Source organism: Acomys minous (genome assembly GCF_964271855.1).
Source record: "Acomys minous genome assembly, chromosome: 11".
Classification (NCBI taxonomy): domain Eukaryota; kingdom Metazoa; phylum Chordata; class Mammalia; order Rodentia; family Muridae; genus Acomys; species Acomys minous.
This window is the reverse complement of record NC_140492.1, coordinates 55,149,053-55,170,140: the sequence shown is the minus strand read 5'-3', so window position 1 is coordinate 55,170,140 and position 21,088 is coordinate 55,149,053. Positions and strand designations below refer to the sequence as shown.

The 21,088-nt window shown below is 43.4% G+C and overlaps 1 protein-coding gene across 12 annotated transcripts in view; it reads left to right on the top strand.

Moving 5' to 3' along the window:
- GOLGB1 (golgin B1) overlaps nucleotides 1-21,088 on the top strand; it is a 67,847-nt gene that overhangs the window by 9,102 nt on the left and 37,657 nt on the right. The window contains exons 2-12 of one of the 12 annotated variants that reach the window (XM_084802375.1): nucleotides 2,237-2,331; nucleotides 3,485-3,637; nucleotides 3,753-3,905; nucleotides 5,305-5,457; nucleotides 5,634-5,786; nucleotides 7,206-7,331; nucleotides 10,151-10,276; nucleotides 12,240-12,362; nucleotides 13,802-13,915; nucleotides 15,963-16,365; nucleotides 17,875-17,990. In XM_084802375.1, coding sequence (XP_084658501.1) covers nucleotides 2,239-2,331; nucleotides 3,485-3,637; nucleotides 3,753-3,905; nucleotides 5,305-5,457; nucleotides 5,634-5,786; nucleotides 7,206-7,331; nucleotides 10,151-10,276; nucleotides 12,240-12,362; nucleotides 13,802-13,915; nucleotides 15,963-16,365; nucleotides 17,875-17,990 — 1,713 coding nt within the window. In that variant the 5' untranslated portion in view covers nucleotides 2,237-2,238. Of the gene's footprint in view, nucleotides 1-2,236; nucleotides 2,332-3,090; nucleotides 3,115-3,218; nucleotides 3,238-3,484; nucleotides 3,638-3,752; nucleotides 3,906-5,304; nucleotides 5,458-5,633; nucleotides 5,787-7,202; nucleotides 7,332-10,150; nucleotides 10,277-12,239; nucleotides 12,363-13,801; nucleotides 13,916-15,962; nucleotides 16,366-17,874; nucleotides 17,991-21,088 lie in introns of those variants that run through there. The other 11 variants (XM_084802377.1, XM_084802376.1, XM_084802371.1 and 8 more) reach the window with 11 other exon arrangements.

The window sequence follows — 21,088 nt, the reverse complement described above, 5'->3', positions numbered from 1 at the left end:
CAAGACTCCCCAAGTTCCACATATTGTTTGGCTGTGGATCTCTGCATCTGTTTTCATCAGCTGCTGGATGAAGCCTCTCAGAAGATAGTTACGCTAGGCTCCTGTCATGTGTGTCTTTCTGGGTCTAGATTACCTCACTCAGAATATTTTCTAATTCCATTTTGCCTGTAAATTTCATGATATCCTTGTTTTTAATAGCTGAGTAGTATTTTATTGTGTAAATAAACTCCATTATCTTTATCCATTCTCCAGTTGAGGGACATCTATGTTGTTTCCAGTTTCTGGCTGTTACTAATAAAGCTGCTATGAACATAAGTTGAGCAAATGGCCTTGTAGTGTGGTGGAGCATCTTTCTGGTATATGCCCAGGAGTGATATGTTTGGGTCTTGAGGTAGAACTACTTCCAATTTTTTGAGAAACCACTAGATTGATTTCCAAAGTGGTTGTACAAGTTTGCACTCCCACCAACAATGGAGGTGTTCCCCTTTCTCCACATCCTTGCCACCATGTGTTGTCACTTGAGTTTTTGATCATAGCCATTCTGATGGGTATAAGGTGGAGTCTCAGAGTCACCTTGATTTGCATTTCCCTGATGACTAAGGATGTTGAACATTTCTTTAAGTGCTTCTTGGCCATTAGAGAGTCCCCCTGGTGAAAATTCTCTGTTTAGCTCTGTACCCCATTTTTAAATTGGGTTATTTGGTTTGTTGGTGTTTAATTTCTTGAGGTCTTTATATATTTTGGATATTAGCTCTCTGTCAGATATAGTGTTGGTGATGATCTTTTCCCAGTCTTTAGGCTGCATTTTGGTCTGTTGACAGTGTCTTCTGCCTTACAGAAGCTTTTCAGTTTCAGCCGTTCCATTTATTAATTGTTGATCTTAGAGCCTGAGCTGTTTGTGTTCTGTTCAGGAAGTTGCCTCCTGTGCCAATGAGTTCAAGGCTGTTTCCCCACCTTCCCTTCTATTAGATTTAGTGTATCTGGTTTTATGTTGAGGCCTTTGATCCACTTGGACTTGAGTTTTCTTCAAGGTGATAGATATGGATCTATTCGCATTCTTCTGTATGCAGATATCTAGCACCATTTGTTGTGAAGGCGGGACTGGGGGGGAGGAAGGAGCCATTTCTGGTATATATATTGGGGGGGGTAGTTAAGGAATAGCTTTATTTTCTCAAGGCTCATAAATTGTTCCAAACAGATTGTCATTCAAAAGAAAGAAAGAAAGTTGAAAATAAAGTTTAGAATCTGTGTAGTGATGAATTGAGATCTATTTTCAAGTTAACAAGTGGTCATATCAGGCCCTTTGTGCTACCATCTGGCCCCATGTTACCCTTCTACTAGTCAGATCTGCTGTTACTCTCGTTGTAGATAATATACAGGGGCCTGTGTTGCCCTTCTCCCCTCTCTCATTGTTTGCCCGATCAGTACTGATGTTGCATTTGCATCTGTGACATCAGTTATATAAAAAAATGCTTTATCACTTTTATTGATCTCTCTTAAGAACTGCCTTTGTTTTTATAGGTTTTAATTTTTTTTATTTACTGAATCTGTTTACTTTTCCTAACTCCTTTCAGAACAAGCATAGGATGCTGATTTCATTCATTTACTAACATACAGAATTATAGTCTATTTTGAACAGACAAACATCACATGGTTTGTCAGGAAAGCTACATGAAAGAGTGAGATTCCAGGGACACAGGAAAAGAGAAATTTTGCTGAATCATGGTGTTTAATTGAAAATCAGGAAAGGATATATTGGGGAGAAGGAAAACTTAAGATTTTTCTTATAAATGGAACTATGATAAAGGATGTTAAAGACAGTCTTTAAGCAGGGCGGGGGTGGCGCACACTTTAATCCCAGCACCCGGGGAGGCAGAGGCAGGTGGATCTCTGTGAGTTTGAGGCCAGCCTGGTCTACAAAGGGAGATCTCGGACACCCAGGGCTACGCAGAGAAAACCCTGTCTTAAAAACAAGGGGGGACAGGACAACCTTTAAGATGTACTTGACAATTATGTCTTTATATTTATTTCCCAAATTGATCCTGGTGACCATGCTTATAATATGGCACCTGAGCAGGACAGGGTGTAGCCACACTGCACACACCACACTGTGACTGCAGTCACAGTCTCCTCGTTTCTCATAGATGATATGGGTACCTGTCTGTGTGCTCACTCTCCAGCAGCCTGTGTCTGTTTTTACTGATCCGCTGCATTTTCTTTTCTGTCCCACCCGCAGAGATGCTGAGCCGATTATCTGGATTAGCAAATGTTGTTCTGCATGAATTGTCAGGAGATGACGCCGACGGGAACTTGTCAGCTCCCTCAGAAGCTGTGAGTACCTCTGTTGCGTCCAAACCAAGGAGACTTAGGCTCTGTGCTCTTCTGTGGACAAGAACTTTAGCTGGAAGGACGTGAGCAGGTGTCCCGCTGCAAAGCAGAAGTTACGACTCTTTAAACGAAACTGTGCTGAGAGCTGCGGGGATGGAAACCAAGTCTAGATGAGCTTAGGAGGCTCTGCTGTCTGCGTGGTCTGTTTAAGAGCCCACTGTCTAAAGTTAAAGTGATTGTCCTCCCCTTGCTCCTCCCCTTCCTCCTCCCACTCCTCCCTTTGCTCCTCCCACTTCTCCCCTTCCTCTTTCCACTCCTCCCCTTCTTCCTCCTACTCCTCCCCTTGCTCCTCCCACTTCTCCCCTTCCTCTTTCCACTCCTCCCCTTCCTCCTACTCCTCCCCTTGCTCCTCCCACTTCTCCTTTTTAAGACTATACCATGGGAAAGGTCAAAGAGTAAATGGGGGAACTGGAGCATCATTTGTGCCTGAAAACATGTTCTATATGTTCACCCTCCACTTTCCCTTAGTTTGCATTGTGACTTCCCACCCTTAGGAGTCAAAAGAAGCCCGATAGCTTTGTGAAAGGCAAGCAACAAGCCAAATGGTTAAGGGAGGTTTTTTTTTTTCAACTTTCAAGTGATGTCTTTTACTTTTGTTTTGCTTATTTTGTCTGAGACAGGGTCGCACATATCCCAGGCTGGCCTCGAACTTGCTGTGAAGCTGGTCAGAGATGACCATGGACTCCTGATCTCCCAGCCTCTGTCTTCTGAGTGTTGGGATCTGAGGTGTGAGGCGCCTGCCAGTTGATGCGGTGCTGGGCACTGACACTAGGCCTTTAGTGCACGTGAGGCATTCGCTCTGCCAGCTGAGCCACATTCCCAGCCCTCAACTCACTTTTGCTTTTAAATGTTGGGTTCCTCCATGTAATAGCATGTGACCCTTGCCTCCCTTTCTTTACTTTCCTCTTTGACAAAATTAGAATAGTAAAAGTTTAAGTTAAACAAAATTCTTACTACATTGGAATGGTGAGGGTAACTGTTATTAGGTTGGTTCGGACTCTGTCTCTAAAGAGAGGAGTCGAGCGTGTGGTGAGGTTGTGGGAATTCCCGAGGGTAGTTGATGATTTTCCCTGTGCCTTTCCCCGCTAAATCCCAGGAATTACCCCAGGCATCTGACATGGAGTTCAATGACAGCACACAGGAGGATGCTCTGGAGCGCCTGGCTGATGCCGAGAAGTTAGTAGTGGAGCTAAAAGATATTATTAGACAGAAGGATGTTCAACTCCAGGAGCAGGAGGAGGCTCTGCAGGTAACACTGTTTGGGCCATGTGCTGAGCGTGTGGCTGCCTGGCGGAAGAAGTGAGTTGTGTGTGTGCTCGGAGGATGGAGAATTCGCAGTTACTGTCTTCCTTGCTCTGTGACAGGAGGAAAGAAAATCTGCTGAAAACAAAATTAAGAAAATAAAACTTCATGCGAAAGCCAAGCTCATGTCCTTGAACAAACACATAGAAGAGATGAAGGCACAAGGAGGGGCCTCCTCTCCCACAGAACCCCAGGCTGAGGAGCTGCTCCCCAAGGTATGAGGGCTGGGTTTAGACTTGGTGGGTCCTGAGCCAGGAGCCTTGGAGCACAGGGCATCTGTACTGAGTACAAGCACAGGACTTCTGCCCTTCCCTGAGGCCTGTGCTTTGCATGTGCTCAAGGCCACATGGGGCGAGCGAAAGGCCCACAGGAAACGTGGGCTTGGGTTGGCAGCTGCTGCCCAGGCTGCCAGAATTCTAAAGAGCCCACAGGAAGGAATAAGCGCTGAAGTGAGACAGAGAGGAGGAACGCATACTTTGTGGGTGAGATTGATTATTGGTTAGACGGTAAAGATTGTGATCGCTAAGATTTTGCCCCTGCTCTGAGATCCTGCCATTCCCGCAACTGATACAGAATATTCTCTATTTCTGTAAGCAAATAATGGTGCACTAATGCTTCATGGACTATGGGCTGAGTAGCCTGGATCACCCTGGTGTCCTGTAAAGAGACTCCATCCATGTATGTCTGCCACCACAAAGCAGCGTCTAGGCAGGGTGCAGAGGGAGCAGAGCTGTCTGTAAGGAGTATGGTGGTGTCCCAGCACACATTCTTTTCAGCCTCTGTTCAGAGCCACAGTTGGCTATCTGTTTAGAGGACAGAAAATGTCGGGGTTTTCTGAGCATTTGTGCAGATAACTCGGAGGCAGGTGTGCCACTACACACCATGGTTACAACTCAGTCTAGATGTTACCCTGCAGGGACAGCTTTTAGTTTTCTTAACTGGTCTGTTTCATTCTTTGATTCACTGTATTATTATTATTCTCAGAAGTGTTAGTTCATGGGGTGGAGCGGGGCGCGGGTCAGGTTCAGGGTCAGAGCCAGAGCCTTGAAGGCCCTTGTTACCTCCCAGTGCCCTGCTTAGCTTTGCCCTTCCGGGAGGATGACTCAGAGGACATCACTTTTCCTTGTTTGCTCTGGGGCTATAGCTCAGTGGAAGAGCACCTATAGAGAGAGACAGGAGGTAAGAGGAAGGTGTCAGAGCCCTTGCGGCTGAAATAGCACATGTTTTGTGCACCTGGCATCCAAACCTCAGGCCTCATGGCTGTAGAGCAAGCTTTCGTAAACTCAGCTATCTTTCCAGTCCAGAACTCATGGCCTCATGTTATTTATTTTTTCTTGCTCCTGTCATTTCAGTTTTGTTGCTGTTTGTTTTAGGCAGGTCTCTGTGTCCGTAGTCCTGTCTGTTGTGGCACTCTAGCCCAGGCTGGCTTCTAACCCAGAGCCCCTCCTGCTTCTGCCTCCTGAGGCTCCTGCATGTGTAATGAAGCAGTAATTAAATGTCTGCAAAGGCAACAGTGTAAAAGATGCAATATGTATTAATTGTAACTTTTTAAGTAGTGGGAATTCCCAAGGGTAGTTGATGCTTTTTCCTGTGCCTTTCCCCCCTAAATCCCAGGAATTACCCCAGGCATCTGACATGGAGTTCAATGACAGCACACAGGAGGATGCTCTGGAGCGCCTGGCCGATGCCGAGAAGTTAGTGGTGGAGCTAAAAGATATTATTAGACAGAAGGATGTTCAACTCCAGGAGAAGGAGGAGGCTCTGCAGGTACCACTGTTCGGGCCATTTGCTGAGCGTGTGCTCAGGACAGGTCATCAGCTCCGAGTGTGAGAGCATCTGGTTCTTAGGCCTGAGTTAGCGTGCTGCCTGGTGGAAGAAGTGAGTTGTGTGTGTGCTAGGAAGATGGAGAATTCGCAGTTATTGTCTTCTTTGCTCTGTGACAGGAGGAAAGAAAATCTGCTGAAAACAAAATTAAGAAAATAAAACTTCACGCGAAAGCCAAGCTCACTTCCTTGAACAAACACATAGAAGAGATGAAGGCACAAGGAGGGGCCTCCTCTCCCACAGAACCCCAGGCTGAGGAGCTGCTCCCCAAGGTATGAGGGCTGGGTTTAGATTTGGTGGGTCCTGAGCCAGGAGCCTTGGAGCACAGGGCATCTGCACTGAGCACAAGCACAGGACTTCTGCCCTTCCCTGAGGCCTGTGCTTTGCATGTGCTCAAGGCCACTCGGGGCGAGCGAAAGGCCCACAGGAAACGTGGGCTTGGGTTGGCAGCTGCTGCCCAGGCTGCCAGAATTCTAAAGAGCCCACAGGAAGGAATAAGCGCTGAAGTGAGACAGAGAGGAGGAACGCATACTTTGTGGGTGAGATTGATTATTGGTTAGACGGTAAAGATTGTGATCGCTAAGATTTTGCCCCTGCTCTGAGATCCTGCCATTCCTGCAACTGATACAGAATATTCTCTATTTCTGTAAGCAAATAATGGTGCACTAATGCTTCATGGACTATGGGCTGAGTAGCCTGGATCACCCTGGTGTCCTGTAAAGAGACTCCATCCATGTATGTCTGCCACCACAAAGCAGCGTCTAGGCAGGGTGCAGAGGGAGCAGAGCTGTCTGTAAGGAGTATGGTGGTGTCCCAGCACACATTCTTTTCAGCCTCTGTTCAGAGCCACAGTTGGCTATCTGTTTAGAGGACAGAAAATGTCGGGGTTTTCTGAGCATTTGTGCAGATAACTAAGAGGCAGGTGTGCCACTACACACCATGGTTACAACTCAGTCTAGATGTCACCCTGCAGGGACAGCTTTTAGTTTTCTTAACTGGTCTGTTTCATTCTTTGATTCACTGTATTATTATTATTCTCAGAAATGTTAGTTCATGGGGAGGGGCAGGGCGCGGGTCAGGGTCAGAGTCAGAGCCAGAGCCTTGAAGGCCCTTGTTACCTCCCAGTGCCCTGCTTAGCTTTGCCCTTCCGGGAGGATGACTCAGAGGACATCACTTTTCCTTGTTTGCTCTGGGGCTATAGCTCAGTGGAAGAGCACCTATAGAGAGAGACAGGAGGTAAGAGGAAGGTGTCAGAGCCCTTGCGGCTGAAATAGCACATGTTTTGTGCACCTGGCATCCAAACCTCAGGCCTCATGGCTGTAGAGCAAGCTTTCGTAAACTCAGCTATCTTTCCAGTCCAGAACTCATGGCCTTATGTTATTTTCTTTCCTTCCTTCCTTCCTTCCTTCCTTCCTTCCTTCCTTCCTTCCTTCCTTCCCTCCTTCCTTGTCATTTCAGTGTTGTTGCTGTTTGTTTTAGGCAGGTCTCTGTGTCCGTAGTCCTGTCTGTTGTGGCACTCTAGCCCAGGCTGGCTTCTAACCCAGAGCCCCTCCTGCTTCTGCCTCCTGAGGCTCCTGCACTGTAATGAAGCAGTAATTAAATGTCTGCAAAGGGCAACAGAGTAAAAGATGCAATATGTATTAATTGTAACTTTTAAGTAAGTGACTTGAATCTATTGCATTTTTCAGCAGGATAAGAGTTCTACAGAAGAGGAGATGAACTTAGAGGAAATAAAACATGAACTCCAGGAGAAGGAGAAATTAATTAGCAATTTGCAAGCCCAGCTGGAGCAGGCACAGTCAGAACAAGCCTTACAGGTAGGGGTGAGTCACCTCATTGTTACTCAGCTGAGGTAGGTGGCAAAGGCCTTCCTTAGGCAGGCAGCGGCTGTCTCCCTCAGTCAGCCCTCCCCTCCTTCCCCTCCCTCTCCTTCCCCTCCCTCTCCCCCTCACTTCCATGTCTAGTAATTGATTTAGAATTTGCACTGGTGTGTGGTGTTTGTGGTGGATGTTTGCACATACTCAGTATATTCTTTCCCCATGTGCTTCACATGTTTTCAGAAACTCTTAATTACAGGATTTACAGTGTTTAATCTGTGCCATTGCTTTTGTTTTCTTTGCAGACTTCAGTTTCTGTTAACTTCTATGTTACCTTTATCTTCAGTATTCATTATTTTTATTGATTCTATTTTTGATTGTTTTTTTAGATTTATTCTTTTTCTTATTTAACTTAAGGCGTTCTGTTGAGTGTTTTCTATCAGTTTCTTCATGACCTCATGACTTCTTTTTTGAACTGTTCTAATTCTGATTTTCCTTTCATGTCCTGTATACTTTTTTTTTTTAACATTTTCAACTCTGAAATAAGTTATGATTTCTTTCATTCATATTGTTCTATCTTTGTGTTGTTGTTGTTGTTGAGACAAGGTCTCGCACTGTAGCCCAGTCTTCCCTTGAACTCTCAGCAGTCCTTGTGTCTTAGCCTCCTGAGTGCTGGGATTGTAGGTATGAGCCACCATACCTGGCTTTTTAAGGATATTATATCATTATTCATTCATTATTACAGTTTTTGTTGTTGTTGTTGTTGTTGTTGTTGTTTTGAGACAGGGTTTCTCTGTGTAACCTTAGCTGTCCTGGACTCCCTTTGTAGACCAGGCTGGCCTCGAACTCAAAGAGATCCACCAGCCTCTGCCTCCCGAGTGCTGGGATTAAGGGTGTGCGCCACCACGCCCGGCCTCATTCCTTCTTATGTGTGAATGTTTTTGTCTGCATGTATGCGCTACATGCATGCTTAGTGCCCATGGAGGTCAGGAGAGGACATCAGACACCCTGGAACGGACTTACAGATGGTTGTGGGTGCTGGGAGCCAAACCTGAGTCCTCTGTAAGAGCAGCAAGTGCTCATAACCACTGAGCCACTGCTGACCCTTTATAGATATATTCTGTGGGGTATTTTGACTGGATCCTCTATTCATATTTTTGTGTGAAATTAGTTTCTCTAAACATTTAGATTCGTTTAAGGAAAAAAGTTCATAGACTTTTGTGTGGTGTTTGTTTGTTTGTTTGTTTTGCTGTTGTACTCAACTATATGGGAGCTAGATTTCTCAGATTTGCAGGTTGCCTCTTTGGCCCTTCACTTTGATGTGCACCAGCATGGTCCATCAGTAACAGCCAAACCCTGGAGCCAGCTCCTCTCCATCAATAGGTGCATAAGCTGCAGAATGTCTGCGTAGTGACAGGCTACTTGAAATGAAAAAGGAACTAGTCTGCCTTCCTTTGAACTTCAAACTGTATACTCACTTTCGAATTAGAAATATTATTCAGTTATAATTTAAATAATTAACTTTATATTTTATTCTTGTTATTTATCTTGATAGTAGCTGCTACTCATGCTATCTGCATATTCAGATAAATACATTACAGTATGCAAGTTCACTAAGAAATTCAGTTTGAATAAACTGAATCAACTTGTTGGCGATACTCTGGTCATTACATACCACCTTAGCAAAATCTCACTCAAGGGGCTGGAGAGATGGCTTGGTGGTTAAGAGCACTTGCTGCTCTTGCAGGAACCCAGGTTAGGTCCTCAGTATCTGCATCAGGCAGCCTGTAACTCCAGTTCCTGAGATCTGATGCCTTCTGACTTCCACAGGCATCTGTATACATGTGGTGCACATAGCTCATGCAGGCCACGCATGCACACATATATAGATTTTTTCCTTTTTTTAGTTTTTTTTTTTTTTTTTTTTTTTTTTTTAGTTTTTTGAGACAGGGTTATCTTGGCTATCCTGGACTCACTTTGTAGACCAGGCTGGCCTTGAACTCAAAATGATCTGTCTACCAAGTGCTGGGATTACAGGTGTGTACCACCACACCCAGTGCTTTACATAGACAATTTTTAAATCTTTAAAAAAAAGAAAACACCAAAATCTCATTAGATATAACATAAAGTCATGTAGTCAGACCAAAACAAAACTGTATAGAATAAAAAATAATTTTAGTTAGATAATATTAAAATGAACTCCTTTTGGAGGTATCCCATTTTATGACTTTGTCTAACATGATGTGGTTAGTTGATACCAAGTTGTGCAGCATATTCATAGAGCCCCCTTTTTTGTCTATATTGTCTCTATTCTGCTCTTTGTTTTGAGCTGGGTCTCAGTCTTCTGTCTTCGCCTTCTGTGTTGAGATCAAAGGCATATGCACTGTCCTCAGCTGTTTTCCATACTGCTGCAGTTAGAACTCAAGGCCTTGAACATGGAAGCAGATACTTGCTGTCTCCTTTCTGTTATACAGCCTGTAATGCCAAACAAGTCCGGATTTTTGTGGTTTCCCCTTAATTTGTTTGTAGGCAATCCTCCTTTTTATATTGTCAATATTGCCCATGCTTTTCTATTTACTGTCTAGTCTGTCTCTTTGCCATGTGAGCATTCAAAGAAACTGAAAACAGTGTTGCTATTGCTTCTGTCTTCTCCTGTCGAACTTTGGCAATTCAATAATACTTTAAAAATTAGTATACAGAATTCTTTTTCATGTTAAACTAGAAATTAGAAGGAAATATGGTAGGTATTAAAAACAAATGAGAAAATCAAGGAACTGAGAATGCCAACCCCTTTGTTTAAGTGAGTATTTCCCCCACAGTTGGAGAAGAGTTCTGCAGAGATGGAGGGCTTGGTCCTGATGAAGCAGCAGCTCCAGGAAAAGGAAGAACTCATTAGCACTTTACAAGCCCAGCTCAGCCAGACACAGGCAGAGCAAGCTGCTCAGGTAGGATGATGGCACCTGTATTACAGTCATGGTATCCACAGTGTCGTCAGGTGGCAAGTCAGCCACAGAAGTCATTTTTAAAAGCTTGGTGGATAAAAACCTGGTAGCTAGGATGTTGAAGTCAATCTTAGGAGGATGTGGTAAAAGAAATTAAAAGTATTGTAAGTACAGTGAGCGATACACATCTCACTAGGAAAAACCAGAACATGGTACAAAACCAGAGATTCTGTCTCTTAGGAGTGGGCTTGGTACTGAGTTCAAAGGAGACTGGTAGCTAAACCAAAAGAAATACAAGTTATTAGCTCTATTCTTTCCATAAATTAAAATCTTGCTAGGAAGACACAGCCTTCAAGTTACTTAATGAACATAAAATAAAGAGGTGGTAAATGGTGTGACACTGCTTGCTAATGGCTTTAATAAGTGCCATTCTTCTTCATACTCATTTCTGAAGCCAGAGTCAGCAGTTTGCACTCTGTTTATCTGTTTCTTGTCTGACAACCTACCACATAGTTCTCCTTGGAGAATGCTTTTTTGGATCGTAACACATTTTTATCCCTGAGGGTCTTTGCACATGGCACACAGCTTATCTTACCTACCAGATATATTAATAATGGAGTTGTCTTCTATCTAGGAATGGCCAATAGTTGTATACACAGAATTATATATACAGAAATTGGTAATTGTATCCTCTTAGCTTCCGTTGAGTCTTTAATGTGTAGCACTATATATAGTGTAGGATAGGAAAATTTATGCATTTTTTAATTTCATAAATTGCTTGAAACAAAGGCAACTAAGACATTTTAATATGTTAACAGACCCATCAATGGAGCAAGCCACTCCAAAAAAAAAAGAAAAAAATCAACAACAACAAAAAACAAAGGCCAGCCAGATGTGGTGGTACATGCCTTTAATCCCAGCACTCAGGAGGCAGAGGCAGGTGGATCTCTGTGAGTTCGAGGCCAGCCTGGTCTACAAAGTGAGTCCAGGACAGCCAAGACTACACAGAGAAACCCTGTCTTGAAAAACCAAAAGAAAAAACAACAAAAACAAAACAAAACAAACCCAAAGGCCAAGTGTGGTGAAGGCTAAAGTAAACAGATCACAAGTTTGAGACCAGTGTTGGCTACATAGCAAGTTCCAGACTAGCCCAGGATACACAGTGAGACCCTGTCTCAAAAAATAAAAACAATAAAAGTAACATTAGCATCAAAGTATTTTAGAGAGAAAGTGAACATTGCAGTCGTAGTAGCTTACAGGGAAAATATGGGATTTAAACAAAACCTGAAAGATAACTAGCACTCTAGACTAAAGTGTCATTCTCATTGGGGAGAAGAGCTAGGACAGGCCGAGAAGAATGAATACATTAAAGGGCAGGCCTGCAGGAAATGACAGCGGGACACAGCTTTCTGGGACGGGGCAGTGGCGTGCCCTTGCCAGAACACCCAGTTCTTTAGTCAAAGCAAATCTTTGAAAACTGTACAAAAAAAGAATAGGTTTCTATTTGTAGAGTCTCTTGAATAAGTCCATGAGTTTTAGTACTCTTTAGTGGACATGAGGTTCCAGACCTGTGATGAGCGTGTCTAATACTGAAAGAAGCACCAGGGCTTACAGAAGGTGAACTTCACTTGTATGTTTAATTTTCCAGTCTTTTCAGAATAAAAACAAAAACAAACAAACAAAAAAACTCGTGTGTATTTAAAGCATTTTAGTATCTATGAAAATTTCTAACTAAAATTATGTATGAGTTGATTCTGAGTTTGATAATAAGCTTTTTCTTGTGTGTGGAAGTTACTGCTGGGCCTCTTGCTCTTCCAGTGTTCTCGCTCTTGACATTCAGAGCCAGGGTTTAGGGACCAGCTCCCTGTCACTGCTGAGTGCCCATCTTTGGAGAGTAGGCTGGACGAGTTGCCTGTGAAATCCCCTGGAGTGTAACTTGTACAGTTTCTCTGGTGTGTGTCTTCAGTTGAGTTCCATGCAGCAGGTGGTCCGAGAGAAAGACGCCCGCTTTGAAACACAGGTCCGTCTCCACGAAGATGAGCTGCGTCAGTTAGTAACCCAGTCAGAGGTGGAGACAGAGATGCAGCAGGTGTGTTGCTCAAGCACAGCACAATGACTGTCATTTGCGTGATGTTTAATCAAGACCTCACAGCCACCCTCCCACCACTGCCCTTCCCCGCTGCCCTCCACGTGGCCTCCATGCATTCCTTGGCTTCTTCTTGGCACCCTGTCTTTTGTTGCTTATCATTTTTTTGTCTTGTCCTCACTTTCCCTCCTTCCTTATTGCATCAGGTTGGAAGCTGGAACTTAAACGCTGCGTTTACTTGGGAATTCATGTGGAAGTGAGCCGTGGGCTGGCTTCCCTCTCTTCTGCTGACTTGCAGCTTACCACTCATGTTCCAAACCTGATCCAAAACTTCAAATTCATGAAGTCAGTTTTATATTAAAAAAAAAAAGGAGATAAAAGATTTTGAAGGCACAAAGTCTTTTTTAAATCAGTATTTTTAAAGTTTATTGAGTAGATACTGAAAATTGACTTCATTGTATTGGAGTTTACCATGTACTAACTCACATTGTTTGTACTTAGATTGTAGAACCGGGGAGTAATGAACTGCCCTTTAGTGGTACTTTGTTTGATCTGTGCTTGATGTATGTTTGTATATGTGCAGGTGCATGTTTGTGCACACAAGTGTGCATACACACATGTACATGTGTGTGGAGGCCAGAGGACAACTTTGGATATCATCTTTCCAAGGGAGCCATTGGCCTTGTTTTTTTTTTTCACTCCCCTCTCTGAGATGGGGCCTCTCTTCAGCCTAGCTCACCATTTAGGCTAGGCTAGGCTGTTTGGCCAACAAGCTGCAGAAATGCACTCCTCAGAGCCCAGATTACAGGCTCTCTCCACCTGTCCTGGGTTTTTAACATGGATTCCGTGGGTTGAACTCAGGTCCTCACAAGCCCTTTGCCAACTGTGCCATCTTTTCTAGCCCCTCATCTGTTTGTCCTTGAGTGAAAACTTGTACCAAGTGCTAAGCAGTCTTTCAGAATGTACTACTACGTGGAGCTTCAGAGTACACTACTTTGAAAAATAGAATATTGACCATATATATTGATTTATTTATTCAATGGGTATTTTTCAAGTGCCTGCCCTGTGATTGAAAACAGAAGAGAAATGGGTTTTGCCTATACAGATTGTAGGTAAGAAATGCATGTTACCTATGCTATTTAGGGACAGGACAGGAACTATATAGCTTTGAAAGTGAGTGTGTGTCATTTTACCTTAAGTGTGGTAGGCTCCCTGATTCAAGGCCTTGCTTGCATTTGGGTTTGGTTGTTGTCACACTCTAGAGAAAGCATTTTGGAGATTCTCTCGCTGCTGGATGGGCCATGGCATGCTGGTGTCCACTCTTTAATCTTTTATCTTCCATGCTCCGAAACGCAGCCGTACAGGTGTACATGACATGTTGGAAGGTAGGCAATCAGTCATCGTATTTATCTGTAATTGTGCCTGAAATGTTTTCTCTCTAGAAGTTGAGGGTGATGCAGAGGAAGCTTGATGAGCAGGAAGAATCCTTGCTGGGCCGAGCTCAGGTCGTGGACCTGCTGCAGCGTGAGCTGACAACGGCTGAACAGAGAAACCAGGTACTGTCTGCGCATGCTGCCCACCAGGGGAGGCTTTGTCTCTATGGTAGGCTATTGGCCAGCAGGCCTAACCACCTATAAGCCTTCAGAGGGTTGGTGCCATCGATTTAGTCTTTCCAGCAAACACTCTGTGCTTAACTGGTGGTGACACATGGTAAAAACAAACACAGTTCCTTACCCAAGGCTCGGCGTATTTTTGCTGGTCAGTTTTCTGCTCAATTGACGTGAACCTGTAGTGCAGTGGTCCCTTCCTGTGTCTTGCTATACTGTATGGTCCCCTGTTTCCCGCTTGGGTCCCTCTTACCTGCCTTTGGCTTCTCTGTGCCCTTGTCCCACCAAAGTCAGCCACATCCTTCCTCCTCAGTGTTCAGCACGCCCTCTTAAGGCAGCTTTCTCTTGTGTGGAAGAATGTTTCCCTTCCCTTCATCCACATAAATCCTGTACCTGGCTCTAGGTGACCTCCCTGGGTGTCCTGGGTCCTTTGTGGCACTTACCAGGCCATTGCTGCACAGATGGCGGATCTGTGTAACCTTTGTCACATTATGTCTTAGTTAATGCACTGTGGATCATCACAGCTCCCTTATGCAGGGGCTGTCATCGTTCCTTCATCACAGACAAAGACGCAGGCATGGAGTGCACACCCCTGGTTGATTTGGTAGACTTCGGGTTTTCCTCCAGTAAACTAAGGGTAGAGCATTTATAGAAAGGAGCTATTGTAGAATGGCATGGAGTGGCATATAAAGGGACCTAAGGCTTGGCACACACGGACCATTATGATATCTCAAATCGCTCCCACACCACTGAAGCCATTCTAGAGAACCATGAAGCACCTGTAAGTGCCAAATCTAATCAGTGTTTTTAAGCCTTACTTTATAGACCTTTCTGCAATATTTATTCTTTGGTTGTTGGTTACTTTTATTCCTATTTTAAAAAATAGTTTTTCTACATAATCCAAGCTTCCTTGAATTTGTGATTCTCCCATGTGTTGGGATTCTGGGAATATGGTACTATGTCATGTTGTGGTTAATTTAAAGGTGTGGCCTAATAAATGTTTATTATTAGGCTATAATTACTATGGTGGTATTTTCTAACCCGCTATCAATCAATAAAAACACAAAGACTTGTTAAATTTTAAAATAGCCTTGGTTCACCTGAAACAGGGCAGATTTTTCCCCTAAACTACCCTCCACATCTCCCTGCCCCAATCCCATGCCGCCTGCTTCTAATAATTTCTTGTTGTTGTTGTTGTTGTTGTTTCTAGATAGGTTTTCTCTGTGTGCCACCATGCCTGGCTAATTTTTTTTTTTAAGATTTATTTATTATATATGTAGTGCTCAGCCTGCATGGACACCCGCAGGCCAGAAGAGGGCATCAGGTCACATTACAGATGGTTATGAGCTACCATGTGGTTGCTGGGAATTGAGCTCAGAACCTCTGGAAGAGTAGACAGTGCTCTTAACCTCTGAGCCATCTCTCCAGCCCCCCCCCCCAGGCCCACCCCTGGCTAACTTCTAGTACTTTCTATCAAGCTACCTCCCATCCATAATTCCAAATACTCACTAATGTTCTTCGTCTAAGCCTAATCTTCCATCCACGCCAGCCATATACTTCTTATTTCACCTAACCCATGTGGCCGCCTTCCATCTCCTCTCCTCTCTCATCACCTTCCCAAGATCCTCCTCTGGTCTCTCACTGCTTCCTTTCCCAAGAACCTCTCTGTCTTCCAAATCCTGTGAACCTTAGCCATGCCTGTCCCATTTGCCTGCCCAGGTATATCAGCTTTTTATTGGTCAAACAAGAATATGTTTTTTAGGCAAGGTTACCCAGGAATATTTGGGGTACATTGAAAGACAGCAAGCAGTAATTAGCATCAAAATGAACAAATACTGATGCAAGATAGATATGAGTACAAACGGTCCAGAGTGTCTAGAAACAACCGTGGAGGCCCTGGCGTAGCCCCTAGGAGCGCATCTGTGTTCTCCCTGAATGGAAGAGTGTAGTAGTTGTGAATCGTGCAACTTGATGTTTTGTTTTTGTTTTGTTTTAGGCTCTTTCACAGCAGTTACAGCTGTTGGAAGCTGAGTATGGTACTTTAAGGAGCAACATGGAAACGGAAAGACAGGAGTCCAAGGTCCTGATTGACAAGTTAGAACTGGAAGTGGCAGAGAGGAAGCTATCCTTCCATAAGCTGCAGGAAGAGATGCACCAGCTCGAAGGAGAGCTGCAGCAAGCCGGCCACGCCCAGGCTGACCTGGAAGCCCAGTACAGCGCTCTGGAGCAGAGGCACAAAGCAGAAATGGAAGAGAAGACGGCTTACATTTTGACTCTTGAGAAGACCGAGCAAGAGCTGCAGATTGCCTGTGACGCTCTGAAGGAGGACAAGTCGAAGCTGCTGCAGGAGAAGAGCAAGCAGGCTGCCGAGTCAGCCCAGGCCATGCAGCAGCTGCAAGGTCGGTGCTGGGTGCTCTCTGAAGCGCCATCTCTAGCCCGAGGGGGTGTTCTGCTCAGGGGCTGTTAGTCGCAAGGTCAGAAGGATACGCCTCCTCAGCCCGTCTGCTCCTCCTGCCTCTCAAGCCGTAGTGTTCTTAACATTGTCGTCTTGATACTAAAAGCTGGTCATCTATGTCTGGGTGCTGAGTGGTTGTGTGTGAGACGCGACTGACCTGAGGAGTGCAGTGACTGACATAAGTAGGAGTGGGATTGCTTGCTGGACATCTCAGGCCAGATTTAGCTACACAGACTAAAATGCAGGAAGTCATTCATAAGCCTAAAAGTAGATCTTCTTGCTTTTATTATAGAAGAAAATTTTCTTTTGAGAAAACTTGTCCTCTAAACAGGTTTTATGAAACATTTAAAAATATGTTATTAAAATTTAAAATGACGTTTGGCATTTTAGGAGTTTATAAAAAATTTCCGCTCTCTGAACACCAATACTCCTGTCTCACCAGTCTTCTTCAAAATGTTAGTGCAGGGCAGTAGATAGAGATATGCATGCCCATGGGAAGAGCTTAGGAGGAATACCTCGCAAACAAGCACCACACAATTGATTTTCAAGCATAAAGTCTAGAGGGCACAGGGAAATACCTGAGCACATCGGCCCCTTCCCTGGACCATGTTCACTAAATCCTGCTGGGCCTTTTCATGACCCACAATCCTTATGTGGAGCATGGAGAACAGAACTATAAATCAATAAAGCCTTTTTTTCTTAGTTTTTTGGTGGGTTGTTTGTTTGTTTGGTTGGCTTTTTGTGTTTGTTTTCTCAAGACAAGGTTTCTCAGTGTAGCCATGGCTGTCCTGGAACTCGCTCTGTAGACCAGGCTGGCCCTGCACTCAGAGATCTGCCTGCCTCTGCTACCTCAGTGCTGAAATTGAAGAAATGTACCAGCATGCCTGGCTCCACCAAGGCCATTTTTAAGGGGGAAAGGAAAAGGAATATTTTAAATGTCTAGGCCTGTCATTATTAACACGTTAGCAGTTGTGCGTGTTAACGGCGTACAGTGTGAGAACTCTGTACAAACAGTGTGTGTTCACACCCTTCAGCCACCCTCCCTCACACTTCCTCCCATGCGCCTCACCCTTCCAAGTTCCTAGTGGTCACTATGCTTTCTGAGGCTTTTTCACTTTAGTTCCTGAAGAGGGGAAGAAAATGTGCAGCCTGCTGGCTTCCTGCACCGACCCTGATCAATCCATTTTGATGCAAATGGCAGGATTTAGATTTTTCTTTGTGACTCTACCATTCCATATGCTTATTTTTCCTTTGAAGGGAATCATTTACTGAGATGGCCTTTAGTCCAAGCAGTAAGAGATGTCATTGGCACCAGAATCTTAATTAAGGCAACTGAACTAGTGAAGTTCAAAGGGGTTTATCCTTCGAGGGTTCAGACTAGAAGCAGACCTCACTTCTGTGTATCTGTTTTGTTTTCCTCATATATCACATCTGTTTGTTTTCTTTTCCTTAGATCAACTCCAGCAAAAATCTGAAGAACTTAGCCAGTTTGTAAATCAGCCAAACTTGCAACAGCATGAGACAGCATCTCAGACTTCTTTACCAGATGTTGATAATGAGGGCATACAGGTAATTAAATGTGAATTTCTGTACGATCTGCTTCTGTGCGCTGCATTGAAGGGTCTAATGAGTGTTACAGACTGTAAATGTGTGTTTTCTACCTATGACGTACTCTTAGGGGGAGTCTACCTGAATGGAATCCTGGAAGGTGTTAAAGCAACTTTCACACAAGGAGAAGTAACATTTGGGCTTACTAGGACATTTTCCAGCAATTCAGATAGAGAGGAATAGTTTCATACTGAGCGCTCACATCTCTCCTCCAGATCATGTCCTGGCATTGCACTGATGTATTTGCTTCACTAGTTTTCCCTTTGTCCATCTCTGTCCATCAGTCCATCTTAATGGTTCACAAATTTCACCATAGTCTACTGACACAGGACCTTTTTTCTCCAGATATTTCAGCATGTGTATTATTGCGTAGATTTTAGTATTTGTTGCTAGTTGAGGGATTCTTCTTTCCTCTTGAGGTAAGGTTTTCAGACCATTGAATGCATCAATCCTCAGTTCACCATGAGGACGTTTTGTCAGATGTACTCAGCTGTGGTACCCAAACCTCAGTAAGATGTAATGTGCTGTCCTCACTCCACAAAGTATCTTCTGTAGCGTGAGCTGGGGCTCCATTTCTCACAATAATTTTGCATGGTTTACTTATAAACATAACCGTGAAGTCTATGCCCCTTTTTTCTTGTTTTGTGGTGTTTGTATCTATTGTTGTATTTATTTTAAATTGTAGAGCAAAAGCAGAGTAAAAAGTAAACAAATGGTCGTCGTGTTCTAGTAAAATTTTATTAATAAAAGCTAGTGAAAGCCCCCTACCCCCTAGTTTTCTGACCCTTAGTTTCCCATTTCCATCTGGTGCCATTCTGTGTAGAAGACTGCCTTTCACTTTCCTGAGGGTGTAGATGGGGTGTGCTGTGCTCACGTGTATGTGTTCACAGGCATTGACACTCATCTGTGATGGGGCCTTAGAACTTTGTGTAGCTAATTATATTGTTACAACAGCTTTGTAGTTTTTGCCAACTGTAGAACTCTGCGCCGACAGGGTTGTGTTTTGGTTTGTTTTGGTTTTACTTTCATTAATTTAAAGAATATTTCTCAGCTATCATGCCATGTTTTGTTTTAGATAGGAAATCTCCCTTTAAAGTTTCTTTTGCTTTTAGCATCTTAGCATTGGCTTTGAACACTGGGCTATTGATAGGCCTCAGCCTTGTTTTCACTGTATTTCCTATGCTTTGAGCTCATCGACTCTGGCGGACCTCTGGGTTTCAGTTTGTTTTATTTTGGAAGCTGTTTTGTCATCATGTAATCTTTCTGAGTGCCCCCTTTGCATATGTATTAGGCCGGCTGTGGTTGTTCCAGCACTTACTAATGCTGTTTCAATGGTTAACTTGTGCATATATAAGAATGTTAATTTAATAGCTGTCTCGATGTATCTGTTTTAATTCTAGTGTGTGTATCAGCACTGGATCTATTTATTGTGGCTTATATTTTCTGGCTTCCTTACATACCAGATAATCTTTGGTTGCCATATACAGATTTTGAGTAGTAGGTTTATATTCCTGTAAATATTTTGAAACTTTTTTTATGTGAATTAGCTGTTACTTGAGAAAACTTTGATCCTGCCAGGGCTCAGTGCTTCTACTGATTGGAAGCATTTGAATCAGTGCTTGTTCATCCTGTACTACGAAGCAAGACGCTTGACCGGGCACTCCACTCGATGCCCTGGGCAAAATTAGGGTCCCCACATTTGCCTGTTGGGACTGGCCATACAGGAGCACAACATGCTATTCTCAAATCTTGTCAAGGAGGCAGTTTGGGAAGTTGAATCATATTCCTGTGCTGCTGTGCAGTCTGCCTTTGTAGATCTCCTATGTGGCGTTCTAGTCTGTCATCTCCCTTGAGTCTTAGCTGAGTCTCGCTAACTCAGTGGACAGCCGGGCTCTGCCTATGTTACCCACTTTAGGGGCACATGGTCTGAAAACTCGTTTAGGGCATTAAGTTTATAGAACACTCTCTCACTCACTCTCTCTCTCTCTTTTCTCTCTCTCTCTCTCTCTCTCTCTCTCTCTCTCTCTCTCTCTCCCCCCCCTCTCTCTCTTTTTAGGGTTAAAACTGTATCACTTAAAATGACTTGTAATGACATAGTGACATAGTGTCACCCTGTGTTTGTGCTATATATGCTGTTATGTTAAAGTTTTAAATCTTAGCGTACACTGTATGCATTCAAAAGGTACGTGTACTTAAAACACAGTAAGGAGAAGATGCTGAGTTACTATTCACCTGCATACTTACCATGTGCCCTGATCTTTCCTCTCTGAAGCTTGCTTTCTATGTGATAGTGTTTTTCTAGAATAACCATCAATTCTTGTAGCCAAGACTACTAGAGAAAAATTCTCTTGATGTTAGCTAATATATGCATTTTGTTTTGTTCTTGAATGGATTTATATTTCTGTATTGACACTTTTTCATTCAGGACATTAAAAATATATTTACAGTCATCTGTCTTCCGTTTCCCCAGCAGTTCTTCAGTAATTATTCAGATGGTAGTCCCTATCGATGGAAGTGTCAGTTTCTCGTTTTGTGATGCAGTCAGCTGTGGTTTTCTTTGCAGTTTTCTCTTTTTTGTTGAGTCTTTTTTCTTTCTTTCTTTCTCTTTCTCTTACATATATAAGCTTCTATGTGAGAAAAGTTTGGCCATCTTAAAATACTTTTTCTGTGTTTTCTGTCCTTCCTCTCCTCTGAGGCTCCAGTTAAAGTATATTTTGGTGTTGTCCTGCGTATCCTTGAGACTGTGGTCATTTTTCTTCCACAGTTAGACTGATTTGTTTCTGTAGATCTGTCTTCAAGGTCACAGTGCATTTCTTTTACCTGTATTATTCTATCAGATCTGTCTATTGGATTTTTCATTTCATGTTTGTGATTTTCTATTCTAGATTTTCAAGCTTTTGCATTCTATAGAGTTGTTTATACCAAAAGTTCCTCTCTTTTCATACATTGCTAACATGTTATGTCTTACCATAGTTCTAATATCATTTTTTAAAATCCTAGCTTGCAGCCAGGTGAAGTAGCATATCTTTGTAAGCCCAGAACTTAGGAGGTAGAAACAA